This window comes from Pseudophryne corroboree, chromosome 6, assembly GCF_028390025.1.
Source record: "Pseudophryne corroboree isolate aPseCor3 chromosome 6, aPseCor3.hap2, whole genome shotgun sequence".
NCBI lineage: Eukaryota > Metazoa > Chordata > Amphibia > Anura > Myobatrachidae > Pseudophryne > Pseudophryne corroboree.
Window position 1 is genome coordinate 644,348,701 of NC_086449.1, and position 14,323 is coordinate 644,363,023.

The 14,323-nt window shown below is 44.3% G+C and overlaps 1 protein-coding gene across 3 annotated transcripts in view; it reads left to right on the plus strand.

Moving 5' to 3' along the window:
- The window catches only part of P4HA2 (prolyl 4-hydroxylase subunit alpha 2), a 263,726-nt gene that overhangs the window by 227,921 nt on the left and 21,482 nt on the right, over positions 1-14,323 (plus strand). For all 3 annotated transcript variants that reach the window (XM_063928183.1, XM_063928184.1, XM_063928182.1), the window contains exons 13-14: positions 11,787-11,855; positions 12,702-12,798. In XM_063928183.1, the coding sequence (XP_063784253.1) occupies positions 11,787-11,855; positions 12,702-12,798 (166 nt within the window). The remainder of the gene's footprint in view (positions 1-11,786; positions 11,856-12,701; positions 12,799-14,323) is intronic.

Consider the following 14,323-nt stretch of genomic DNA (forward strand, 5'->3'; position numbering starts at 1 on the left):
CCGATGCCACAAATCCACAGGAGAGTCCAATTGGGGTAAGCCATTCCGCAATGATCTTCCTCGGTTGCCGTAAGAGGTTTTCAGCTGTGTGCGTATTCTGGAAACCGGTGATACAAAGCGTAGCCTGCCTAGGAAAGAGTTGGCGTTTGCGAGATGCTGCTACTGGTGCCGCCGCTGCTGTTCTTGCGGCGGGAGTCCATACATCTACCCAGTGGGCTGTCACAGTCATATAGTCCTGACCCTGCCCTGCTCCACTTGTCCACATGTCCGTGGTTAAGTGGACATTGGGTACAGCTGCATTTTTTAGGACACTGGTGAGTCTTTTTCTGAGGTCTGTGTACATTTTCGGTATCGCCTGCCTAGAGAAATGGAACCTAGATGGTATTTGGTACCGGGGACACAGTACCTCCAACAAGTCTCTAGTTGGCTCTGCAGTAATGATGGATACCGGAACCACGTTTCTCACCACCCAGGATGCCAAGGCCTCAGTTATCCGCTTTGCAGCAGGATGACTGCTGTGATATTTCATCTTCCTCGCAAAGGACTGTTGGACAGTCAATTGCTTGGTGGAAGTAGTAAAAGTGGGCTTACGACTTCCCCTCTGGGATGACCATCGACTCCCAGCAGCAACAACAGCAGCGCCAGCAGCAGTAGGCGTTACACGCAAGGATGCATCGGAGGAATCCCAGGCAGGAGAGGACTCGTCAGAATTGCCAGTGACATGGCCTGCAGGACTATTGGCATTCCTGGGGAAGGAGGAAATTGACACTGAGGGAGTTGGTGGGGTGGTTTGCGTGAGCTTGGTTACAAGAGGAAGGGATTTACTGGTCAGTGGACTGCTTCTGCTGTCACCCAAAGTTTTTGAACTTGTCACTGACTTATTATGAATGCGCTGCAGGTGACGTATAAGGGAGGATGTTCCGAGGTGGTTAACGTCCTTATCCCTACTTATTACAGCTTGACAAAGGCAACACACGGCTTGACAAATGTTGTCCGCATTTTTGGTGAAATACTTCCACACCGAAGAGCTGATTTTTTTGGTATTTTCACCAGGCATGTCAACGGCCCTATTCCTCCCACGGACAACAGGTGTCTCCCCGGGTGCCTGACTTAAACAAACCACCTCACCATCAGAATCCTCCTTGTCAATTTCCTCCCCAGCGCCAGCAACACCCATATCCTCCTCATCCTGGTGTACTTCAACACTGACATCTTCAATCTGACTATCAGGAACTGGACTGCGGGTGCTCCTTCCAGCACTTGCAGGAGGCGTGCAAATGGTGGAAGGCGCATGCTCTTCACGTCCAGTGTTGGGAAGGTCAGGCATCGCAACCGACACAATTGGACTCTCCTTGTGGATTTGGGATTTCGAAGAACGCACAGTTCTTTGCGGTGCTTTTGCCAGCTTGAGTCTTTTCAGTTTTCTAGCGAGAGGCTGAGTGCTTCCATCCTCATGTGAAGCTGAACCACTAGCCATGAACATAGGCCAGGGCCTCAGCCGTTCCTTGCCACTCCGTGTGGTAAATGGCATATTGGCAAGTTTAGGCTTCTCCTCCGACAATTTTATTTTAGATTTTGGAGTCCTTTTTTTACTGATATTTGGTGTTTTGGATTTTACATGCTCTGTACTATGACATTGGGCATCGGCCTTGGCAGACGACGTTGCTGGCATTTCATCGTCTCGGCCATGACTAGTGGCAGCAGCTTCAGCACGAGGTGGAAGTGGATCTTGATCTTTCCCTAATTTTGGAACCTCAACATTTTTGTTCTCCATATTTTAATAGGCACAACTAAAAGGCACCTCAGGTAAACAATGGAGATGGATGGATACTAGTATACTTATGGATGGACGAGCGACTGCCGACAGAGGTAGCTACAGCCGTGGACTACCGTACTGTGTCTGCTGCTAATATAGACTGGATGATAATGAGATGAAATCAATATATATATATATATAATATCACTAGTACTGCAGCCGGACAGGTATATATATTTATTATGTAATGACTGATGACGGACCTGCTGGACACTGTCAGCTCAGCAGCACCGCAGACTGCTACAGTAAGCTACTATAGTAGTATGTATAAAGAAGAAAGAAAAAAAAAACCACGGGTAGGTGGTATACAATTATGGATGGACGAGCGACTGCCGACACAGAGGTAGCTACTGCCGTGGACTACCGTACTGTGTCTGCTGCTAATATAGACTGGATGATAATGAGATGAAATCAATATATATTATATCACACTAGTACTGCAGCCGGACAGGTAGATATATTTATTATGTAATGACTGATGACAGACCTGCTGGACACTGTCAGCTCAGCAGCACCGCAGACTGCTACAGTAAGCTACTATAGTAGTATGTATAAAGAAGAAAGAAAAAAAAAACCACGGGTAGGTGGTATACAATTATGGATGGACGAGCGACTGCCGACACAGAGGTAGCTACAGCCGTGGACTACCGTACTGTGTCTGCTGCTAATATAGACTGGATGATAATGAGATGAAATCAATATATATATATATATATATATATAATATCACTAGTACTGCAGCCGGACAGGTATATATATTTATTATGTAATGACTGATGATGGACCTGCTGGACACAGTCAGCTCAGCAGCACCGCAGACTGCTACAGTAAGCTACTATAGTAGTATGTATAAAGAAGAAAGAAAAAAAAAAACCACGGGTAGGTGGTATACAATTATGGATGGACGAGCGACTGCCGACACAGAGGTAGCTACAGCCGTGGACTACCGTACTGTGTCTGCTGCTAATATAGACTGAATGATAATGAGATGAAATCAATATATATTATATCACACTAGTACTGCAGCCGGACAGGTAGATATATTTATTATGTAATGACTGATGACGGACCTGCTGGACACTGTCAGCTCAGCAGCACCGCAGACTGCTACAGTAAGCTACTATAGTAGTATGTATAAAGAAGAAAGAAAAAAAAAAAACCCACGGGTAGGTGGTATACAATTATGGATGGACGAGCGACTGCCGACACAGAGGTAGCTACAGCCGTGGACTACCGTACTGTGTCTGCTGCTAATATAGACTGGATGATAATGAGATGAAATCAATATATATATAATATAATATCACTAGTACTGCAGCCGGACAGGTATATATATTTATTATGTAATGACTGATGACGGACCTGCTGGACACAGTCAGCTCAGCAGCACCGCAGACTGCTACAGTAAGCTACTATAGTAGTATGTATAAAGAAGAAAGAAAAAAAAAAACCACGGGTAGGTGGTATACAATATTATATATATATTATATACAATTATATATATATATATATATATATATATTAAACTGGTGGTGACTGGTGGTCAGGTCACTGGTCACACTATCAGCAACTTGCAAGTAGTACTCCTAAGCAGACAATCACAATATATATTATACTGGTGGTCAGTGTGGTCACAATGGCAGTGTGGCACTCTGGCAGCAAAAGTGTGCACTGTACGTTATATGTACTCCTGAGTCCTGCTCTCAGACTCTAACTGCTCCCCACTGTCAGTGTCTCCCCCACAAGTCAGATAATATACAGTCACGCTATCTATCACTTCAGCAAGTAACTAGTACTCCTCCTAATGCTCCCCAAAATTACTACTGTGTCTCTCTCTACTGTCTCACTCTCTTCTCTATAAACGGAGAGGACGCCAGCCACGTCCTCTCCCTATGAATCTCAATGCACGTGTGAAAATGGCGGCGACGCGCGGCTCCTTATATAGAATCCGAGTCTCGCGATAGAATCCGAGCCTCGCGAGAATCCGACAGCGGGATGATGACGTTCGGGCGCGCTCGGGTTAACCGAGCAAGGCGGGAAGATCCGAGTCGCTCGGCCCCGTGTAAAAAAACATGAAGTTCGGGCGGGTTCGGATTCGTGTGTGGGTGTGTGTGTGTGTGTGTGTATGTATGTGTGTGTGTGTATGTATGTATGTATGTATGTATGTATGTATATATATATATATATATATATATATATATATATATATATATTTCTGCTGCGGGGTACACTGGGCTCCACAGGGAATGACATTAGGTGGTGTAGAGTAGGATCTTGATCCGAGGCACCAACAGGCTAAAAGCTTTGACTGTTCCCAGAATGCATAGCGCCGCCTCCTCTATAACCCCGCCTCCATGCACAGGAGCTCAGTTTTGTAGTTGGTGCCATGCAGTAAGCAGGCATACAACAGGGGGACTGCCCCAGCAGAAGAAGCTTTTAAAGAAAAATGAAGACTTTAAGGGCTGCAGCAGAGGCACTGTCTGTGTTATAGATGTCAGTCAGACATCTCCTGCTGCAGCTCCATCACCTTCCCCAGCAGCGCTGTATACTCTCGCGCCCTGGTTGCCAGGTACTTCACGGAAGCTCCGGTTTCTCCCAATTAGTCACACACACTGCCGCTGTTCTCCTGGATCGCGTGGCCGCACTCAGGGAGGAGGTAAGTGGGTCCCCTCGGCGGGACCCGCTGTAAATCGCGATCCCGTGCGGCCGGTGGGGGGGGCGGGCTGCACGCGCTCACGTGGACACTGTGGTAGTACAGGGACCCCACTAGACCACCAGGGCATGGGCACAGGTCGGTTTTCTCTCATAAACCGTTTATATGAGCCCACAGTACCCGGTGGTGAAGTCCAGCAGGGGGATAAGGCTTTGACCTGTAGTCCCTCCTTCAGCCCCAGGGCGCCATTTAGAGTAAATGTTCCCGCCCTGGAGCTGCATATCTCTCTCTCCCTCACTCCCTGTCAGCGTTTGGGCGCCATTAGGACAAGCTGAGCTGATCCTGGAACTGTCAGCGCTGTGCATTTTACGGGACACTTAAATATTCTACATGTCTGCTGACAGTGTTAGTTAAGAAACAGTGCATTTAGTCAGGGTTATATAGTACAAGTACCCTGTGATATACATCCAGTCTTTACTGTGCATTGTTATATCTATTGAGTGTATAGCTATACTTAGTACTACTTTGTATTGCTAGTCCAGTGCAGTTTTATTGCATGTCATAATTTCTGCATTGTACAATGTGAGTGTGTGTGTGACCTCCATTTCGAGTATCTAACTCCAATTGCTATCCCTATATTCTATAACCTGAGGGGGCTAGGTGCGTCAGGTTTATCATTTAATCTAGGTATTTCACAAGATATACTCAGTGTGTATTTTTCTCTGTGATTTTTAGTCACCATATACCTCTTGAATGCCCTGTTTGTGCTGTGACACTGCACAGGGGGTTCTTGTCAGGGGTTGTGCTGCTGTCATTGTGCTAGGTTGCCTTGCATTGAGCTTTTAGATATGTCAGCTACAAAGGGAAATAGTGCTGGGGCTGATCCCACATTGTGTGGTGGTTACGCTGCAGACACATTTGAGGAAAATATAGCAGCTGAGGGTTCAGGTTCTGGGTGTTCCTTACCCCCCAGTGGGATCGTAGCAACAAGGGTTCAAAATGACCCATCTTGGGCTGCCTTCTCCATGCTATTGAATACGCTGGTAACTAGACTAACGCCCCCTATGGGACCTCCTGTGCCGGTGCAACCGCTTATGGTCCCCGCGGTTAACCCGCCATGGGCAGATCAATTGTCTGCTCAGTTACAGCAATTGAACCAATCACTGACTGCTCAGAAGTCTAACCCTCGCCCACCTAAGACCAAGGGGTCCTCTAAGCGGGCCATTACTTCCTCACAATCCATCAACGTCCCAGACACCTCGTCTGATGAGTATGGCGTTTATACTGACCACACAGATTCTGATCCTGATGCTTATGATTGGGAATCTGTTTCACAGGCGGATGTTCCTGACTTGTTGGAGGCTATCAAGCTCATTCTTCAAATTACTGATGACCCGGAGCCTGATGCTGCCCCTAAGAAACCGGACAGATTTAAACGTCAGAAAGTGGCTAAACAAGTTTTACCTCATTCTGACCATTTAGTTAACATATGTCAGGAATCCTGGGAAAATCCAGGAAAGAAATTCACGCCTCACAAGAAGATGCTGGCTCGCTATCCCCTCGCTGCGGAGCTAAGTAAAAATTGGGAAACACCCCCGCCAGTGGATTCGCAGGTGGCGCGGCTGGTAGTATCCTCAGCTCTGCCAGTAACCACCGTCACTTCTCTGAAAGAACCGACTGATAAGCGTGTGGAGGGTTGTTTAAAGGCAATTTACACCCTAGCAGGTGCTGCGCATCGGCCCGCCATTGCAGTGACATGGGCTGCAGTAGCTATTGAAGTGTGGGCTCAGGAGTTGGAAACTGAGATGTCTTCCAACTTTTCTGATCATGCTAGACAATGCTTATCGTATATTGTCACAGCTTCTCATTACGTTAAAGAGGCGGCTTCTGATGCTGGTATTCTGGCAGCCAAGGCTTCTACTACGTCCATACTGGCTCGCCGGATTCTATGGTTGCGGTCCTGGTCTGTGCATCTGGACTCTAAGAAAACCCTGGAGGTACTCCCTTTTAAGGGAGACATCCTTTTCGGAGAAGATCTCAACAAGATAGTGGCTGACTTAGCTTCTGCTAAAACAGCTTGTCTACCTAGTACTGTTCCTTCGGTACCGAAGGCTAAGAGTACTTCCTTTCGCTCCTTTCGTCCTTCAGGGAAAACAAAGGCTCGGGTGTACCAGAAACAGGCTTGCACTTCCAAACCCAATAAGCCCAAACCCAAATGGGGGGGGATCCCAGGGTGGGGGGCCGACTTCTAGGGTATACCTAGGAATGGTTGAAGACCACTTCCGATGCCTGGGTACGGGAAGTCGTCACTCAAGGTTACCCGTATCCTCCAAAAAATCGTCCCCCGCATCGATTTTGCCTGACAGACGTCCCTCCGGATCAGGTGAAGGCAAAAACTCTTCATTCGATGGTACAGTCCCTCCTGGACACAGGAGTGGTAGTACAGGTGCCTTGCCGTCCCAGCATGTACAGCACTGAGCAGGGCAGCATCAGAGGCGGGGCAGAGAAGGAGGCGGATTATTCTCGGTACCAGCCTTTTGACAGATTGGCAGCGGTGGGCGGAGCATGTCCTGTTTAAGTCTAATTGCTGATCTTCTGTGATAAACTAACCAGTTAACTTTAGGTACTGTATATCCTGTTGTGGAAATAAGACACAGAGAATATTGATTCTCTTACAATAAAATCTTTGTGATTATACTTGAAATTCCATAGCGAAGCACGGGTATTCAGTTAGTGTGTGTGTGTGTGTGTGTGTGTGTGTGTGTGTGTGTGTGTGTGTGTGTGTGTGTGTATGTATGTATGTATGTATGTGTGTATGTATGTGTGTATATATATATATATATATATATATATATATATATAATGTGTCGGCATCCTGCACCTCTGGCAAGTTCGAACCCGATTATATATGCCCCAATAAATCAGATGACTGTGCATTATTTCCCAAGAACCACACAGTTCCCAGCGTAACCGCAAACTTCCAAGTGTCCCACGACCATCTCTAAAACATCCCAGCTGGAAACAACAGCATCACTCAGAGACACCACTGTACTGACAGTAGTACGTGAGAGAAATGCACATTTCTGTGAGAAACACTTTATTCACTTACATATTCATTTATTTATTAATTGAAAATAAATTAAATTAAACTCCCAATTCTAAACTGTTTTCCCCATATTCTGTATCAGTTTCACCCTATTTTGTCAGAACAGGGGCACATACGCACGCCTTGGGTGGGTGAACGCACACCAAGGCGTGCGTTTATCAGAGCGCGACTGCACATCCAAGAGTGGTATATCGAGTGTTATTTCTATCACACACACGTGTGTGCAAATAATGCTCCGGTGCCCTCCTCAGGTATGGCGGCCCAGTAGTATAGAAGGAGATGCAGGCGGCACTCAGGAGTCTTGCAGTGTTCTTGAATTTATTAAGATTAAATCCTACATATGTTTCAGGCTGAGGGGTATAAAATGTTTCACACTTTGCTATACACGATCGATCCCTGACGACTGGCTCTTAACCTGCATCTCTCTCTCTCTCTCTCTCTCTATATATATATATATATATTTTTTTATTTTTTTTTGCTAGTAGTGGTGGTAAATGGCGCTGAGTCCTTCTTATAACGACCTATCCTTTCTGCAGTGATAAATTTCCGGTGTCTAGAGTACACTCCCCCAATATTCTATTTCGTGGGGTGGCAGCCCTTTTCTCCAGTGGTTAGCTGTTCAAGCCAACCAGTTGTAAGTCTGGAAAATAAAAAGTGAGAATAGGCGCCTCCTAGTGTAGTATTAAATGTATGATATGACCATCACCCTTAGTCTCACCCTGTAAAGTGGAACTATACCGTATATATCTGTATTTTAAGTCGTCCATACGTGTAAACACTCAGAGTGTTTACACGTATGGACGACTTAAAATACAGATAAGCTGTTTTTAATTTATTATATGGTACGGGCAATGTTTTTACTGTCGGACTAGTTCCAAATAAATGTATATTGTTGTGTAAAAAGTATTACACTATCGGTCCTTTTTTCTACTTTTATTTTGACCATGTGAGTAACAACAAGGAGGAACACTAACAGAACATCACTGATGACGTCGCTCAGATTGTGACCCTATGCTATTTTAAAGGTGGTTGGAATTCCACCATATACGGTATAGTTCCACTTTACAGGGTGAGACTAAGGGTGATGGTCATATCATACATTTAATACTACACTAGGAGGCGCCTATTCTCACTTTTTATTTTCCATATATATCTGGGATATAGGCTGGCGGCACTCACGGAACTTTTACCACAAATCACACGGGACTGCCCCCGTAGATATCAACGTTTAGATTGTTTAATCATCTTCAGGATAATACATAATGCAAAAAACAAACATTTATAACTCACCCGGTGAATAGACGCCGCCTCACGCTGCCGGGCTCCGGGCGTCCGTCGTCCCCTGATGACGTCACACAACGGCGACGTGCGCTCTCCAGCGCTCACACCAAGCTCCGTACTGGACTCCCGTTGCCTAGCGACAAAAAGGGGCATAATCATGTGACTTGTATCCTCCACCACAATACATATAAAAATACATGTACAAAAAAGTTTAAAAAGCAGTTCAACATGCCCACCAATCGGCATTTGGGTATCATAATCGGTCATATCAATAGCTCATTAATATACTTTTATACATAAATGCCAAGTGTATTCTGTTATGGGAACCGGAAAAAGCACTCCATTCCTCTCACCTGTCATATACATTTAAAGGAAACAATTCAAGCCAAAATTCTCATTGAGGCCATATGGGGATACAGTATTTAATTTATGTATCCACCTGGCCTCACATTGTAATAGACATTTGTCTCTGTCACCACCTCTAACCCTTTTTTTCCACGTGATCGATAATCCTATATCTTAAAGTTGATAAACCATGTTTGTACATTCTAAAGTGCCTTGCTACTGGTTGTTCCTGGACTACTATTTGTCCTTCTGTGGCTTTTCTAATGGATGACCGATGCATATTCATCCGTTACTTGAATTGCCTGGTGGTCTTCCCTACATAAGGGTAATTTCTGTTGTCATTATGATTTAAAAAGAGTAAACACAGTTGTTTGACAATAAATGGCTTCACCCAACCACTAACCATGAGTGAAAGAAAAGTTTGTGAGTTATCATTCATATTCTCTGACAAATGGCCAGAAAATCACAAATTCTGCTAGGGTATGTAAACTTATGCACACAACTGTGTGTGTGTGTGTGTGTGTGTGTGTGTGTGTGTGTGTGTGTGTGTGTGTGTGTGTGTGTGTGTGTGTGTGTGTGTATATGTATGTATGTATTATAAAATAATATTTTGTGGACTCAGATTTTGTTTGTGTAGAATTACTAAATTGCATTGGTGGCTTTGGCTTACTTTTATATGGGCACATGTTAGAACTGCTAAGATTTTTTATTTTTTTTTAAATGTTGTATCAAAGAATGGTGTGTTAAACTTTGTGTTTGCAGAGTTCCTTAATGGTACAGATCCTGCCCTAGGCATAGGCAAACTAGGCACATGCCTAGGGGCACAAGCAGTTTCTGCTGATTAAAATGATATGCAGCATGCCTGTATTCTGTGTGTGACTGCGGCTGTATCTGCATAGGAAATTCTTTGTTACAGTGTATTCCTGGAAATCACTGTAATGTAGCATTTCGTATGCAGATACAGCCAGAGTCGCACACAGAATATAGGCATGCGGCATATCATTTTAATCAGCAGAAGCTTGTGCATCCTAGCCACATAGTAATGCAAATAAGACGCATTTTCATCAAAAGGCGCCCAACCTTAGCAGAGCTGCCAGCTGACTCATGCCAGGCATCTCCTGCTGCATGGCGTATTGAGGAAAGATGTATGAGGACACATCTGTATGCAAGCAGAGGCAGAGGTCACAGTGTTAGCGGCCGCGTGAGTGCTGTGTGCGGGTGGGTTGGTAGTGTTCGGTGTATGTGTTAGGGGCATTATGTGTGTCGTGTATAAATGCATTAATAATGTGCGGCATATGTGTAAGGGAGATTATTTGTGTCAATATGTGTGTAAGGACACTAATAATGTGCAACATATGTGTAAGGCACATTATGTGTGTCTTTATGTGTATAAGGTCATTAATAATGTCTGGCATATGTGTACAGGACATTATGGGGGGTGTTCAGTTGTTTGAAAAGTCAGTTGGGTGTCTGTTTTTTTCCTATCTATAGACAGGAAAAAACAGACACCCAACCGATTTTCCAAACAATTGAATTCCCCCCTATGTGTGTCATTATTTGTATAAGAATCTTAGTAATGTGCGGCATATGTGTAAGGAACAGTATGTGTACAAGGACATTAATAATGTGCGGCATACAGTATGTGTAAGGGACATTGTGTATAAGGGCATTAATAAAGGTTAGCATTATGTGTAAGGTGCATTATGTTTATAAGGATATTAATAATGTGTGTCATGTGTAAGGGGCATTACTGTGTGGTATTATGTGTATAAATGCATTACTAATGTGTGGCATTGTGTATAAGGTGCTCTACTATGTGGTGTAACTTATAGAAAGGGCACTACTGTGTGGTCTAATGTGATAAAGAGCAATATGGTGTGGTGTAATGTGACTAAGGAGCAATTCAGTCTGATGTAATGTGAATAAGGGGCACTAGTGTGAGGAGTAACGTATATAAGGTAAAGTGGTACTGCTGTGTGATATAACATGAATAAGGGACACTATTGATTGATAAAATGTGAATAAAGTTGCACTGCTGTGTGTGGCGTAATTTTAATTTGGGGTACTATTGTGTGGCCACGCCCCTTCCCAGCAAGAACACACCCCTTTTTAGGCTGTGCGCCGAATGTGCGCACTGTTCCTATTTAAGATATAGGGGATAGGAGCACCAAAATGAGGACTGCTATGGGTGAGGGGTGATTGTGCTGGGAAATGGGTGTAGGGTCAGAGGCAGGGATAGGGGGCACCAGCCAAAATCTTGCCTAGGGCATCATATTGATAGGGCTGGCTCTATATTGGTACTACTGTATATTATTGCATGGGTACTGTATAAATATGGAATAAGTATGACTAAAAGCTAAAGCAAATCTACTTGGAATGTAATAGTTGTTGCCCTGCAAAAATGGATGTTTGAGCTCTTATGTGCTATGGTCTCTGCGTATTCTATGGCTTGGAAATTATGATAACTGCTATGTACTATATATAAAACATGCACATATCACTTTCCCATGCTTTATGGGTGGGTACATTTGTTTACGTATGGTTTAGTATTTTATTTTTTGTGTGTGTTTATTTACTCTGCTCAGATGAGTGACGTGCAAGCTGGAGGGGCCACAGTATTCCCAGACTTTGGAGCAGCAGTCTGGCCTAGGAAGGTAAAGTAATCGATATAAACTACACGTGTACACAACAGTAAGTGCGCCATTTAGTAACACAATAGTCCACTATTTTGACATTATACAGAATAAAATTTGCAAATAATCAATAATTTGTTATGGTTCTTTAAATACATTTTTAATTTCTTTGCTACCACTGTTGTCTACACAGTTAAGGCACCCATCCACTAGTGAGATTTATCATACCAATTAGTTAGATCCTTTTTTTCCTGCCATCTGGCTGGCAGCTTCCCGGGAGTCCTGCGATTTGCTACTTCAGTGTATTTTTTACATCTGATTTATCGAATGCTATCTAACGTACTGCAGGTACGATGTACTGTGATGTACACCTATTTATGTGCGATTGCGAGAAATATAATGGTCAGCCCGTAAGATCTGCGACTCCGATGCGAGGCGCACGGGAATGTGCCTCGCAGTCGGCCGAAAATGACACGCATTTTTCTGTGTGTATGAGCAACCACCATCGGCAGATATATCTCCAGATCAATTGAACTGCAGATATATCTGCCAGTTTGTACCCAGCTTTAAACACCAGCTGCTGCTTGTGGCTTTTGTGGGGCTTTGATGGAAATATCTTTTATATTGCAACATGGAACCTTAGCTGCGTCCTGCAATTAAGGGAGAAGGGGGCCTACAGATGTGGTGCAAATCACTTCTAAAGCCTTACTAAGATATTTATGCAATTTACTTATTTATTTATTTATTTATTGTGGATTTTAGTTTTTTTGTTTTTAGTTTTTATGTTGCCATGCAAGAGCCAAATTAGATAACACGTCATCAATATTTTGTTACTATAACCATATTACACTTTTGTTGTTGTTTTAGGGCACAGCAGTTTTTTGGTACAATCTTTTTAGAAGTGGAGAGGGTGATTACAGGACACGACATGCAGCCTGTCCCGTGTTAGTAGGTAGTAAATGGGGTGAGTTTCTTTCCAGTTAATATCTCTACTTGATATTGGGCCTAATTCAGCATGGATCACTATTCAGAGAAATTGCAGTTGTCTGCAAGTAGAAAGACTCCGCCCCGACAGGAAGAAAAAACGCCCCATGCAATTTTGAATGCATCGCAGTTCGCTGACCACTCGCAGATGCATATGCAATTCCCGGAAAATTAAAGAATCTTTGCCGTCTGATCAAATATGAGTATATCTGAAATTGCCACTGATCTGGAACTGAGATGGCCTGGAGAGGTCTGCGCTGACGCCAGACACCCTCCCCCAAAATAACTGGGTACACCTGCGTTTTCTCTGACACACCCAGAAAACGGCCGGCTTCTTGTCATCCAAACAGCAGCTACATTGCGATTATGATCTGTACGCAATATCTGTCGCCATTACCCCTCACACATGTGCAGTGCGAACGCTACGCATGCGCAGTCATTCAATAATTTCTCCGTTTGCAATGTCTCTAAATAGCGATCCATGCTGAATTACAGTAGGCCCATTGGCCTATACATTGTTATCGGTCATTCATTTTACTTTTTAATATACTGTCCTTATACATTACTTTTTATGTGCTATGCCAAAGGCAAGAAATACATACCCTACAGTCATGATTTGTCTGTATAGTTATACTTGGGTGATATCAGTAAATTGTACAGTGTTCAATAGCAGAATTTATACTCTCAGCTGTTTGCTTATGCTTCTATGGTCCCATGGTGAAGAGATTTCTTTCTACAAACTGTAACTCCTGTTTCTCCGGCTGGGTCCACAGGTTATCCACAGGATAACATTGGAATATGCCGGAGCGACAGCGGAAATGGCACCAAACAGTCACGAGCTTCCTAGCCTCCCAGGATACATTGGGGCTTCTCCATATAATCCCGCCCACTGACTCAGTCAAATCCGTTTTTTGTTTGGTGCGGCAGAAGCCGGACCATGGTCACAGGGCTGCAGTTAATAGCAGCCTGAAGCTTTTATTATTTTATTTTTATAGTCTTACTATGTTTTTTTTGAGTGACTTTTCTTAACAGCGTCTTAAACGCATGCTAGAAAGAGTCGCTCCAACAACTCTCCACCGGGTCGCAACAACGCTTACCTTCGCGGTATAATGTTGTCTCGACGGGCGTCTGTGTCGGATGATTCTAGCAGGTCCAGCAGACGTAACCAGGCTGTGGCCAGAGCATGGGGAGAAGGTAAGTCAATCGGTTTCCTCTTACTAGGGGGTCCGGACACAGCTTCACTGTATTGGAGGAGACTACAAACAGTGGTTGATGCGCCGCCACTCTTAAGTGCAACAGCGCTATGCTTTAGGGATCATAGGTGCCAGGACTAGGTGAGGCCGCGATCCTTAGAGTTTAAGTCAACGGGGGGAGTTAGATGCTCTCCTGTCCGCCCCCCCAAGTTCTTGACCAGTTTCCGCGTGTCTCCCGTCCATGAACTTATGACCTCACTTCCGGCTCAGACGCAACCACAAGACGCTGCGATGGTGTACACTAGACTTTCC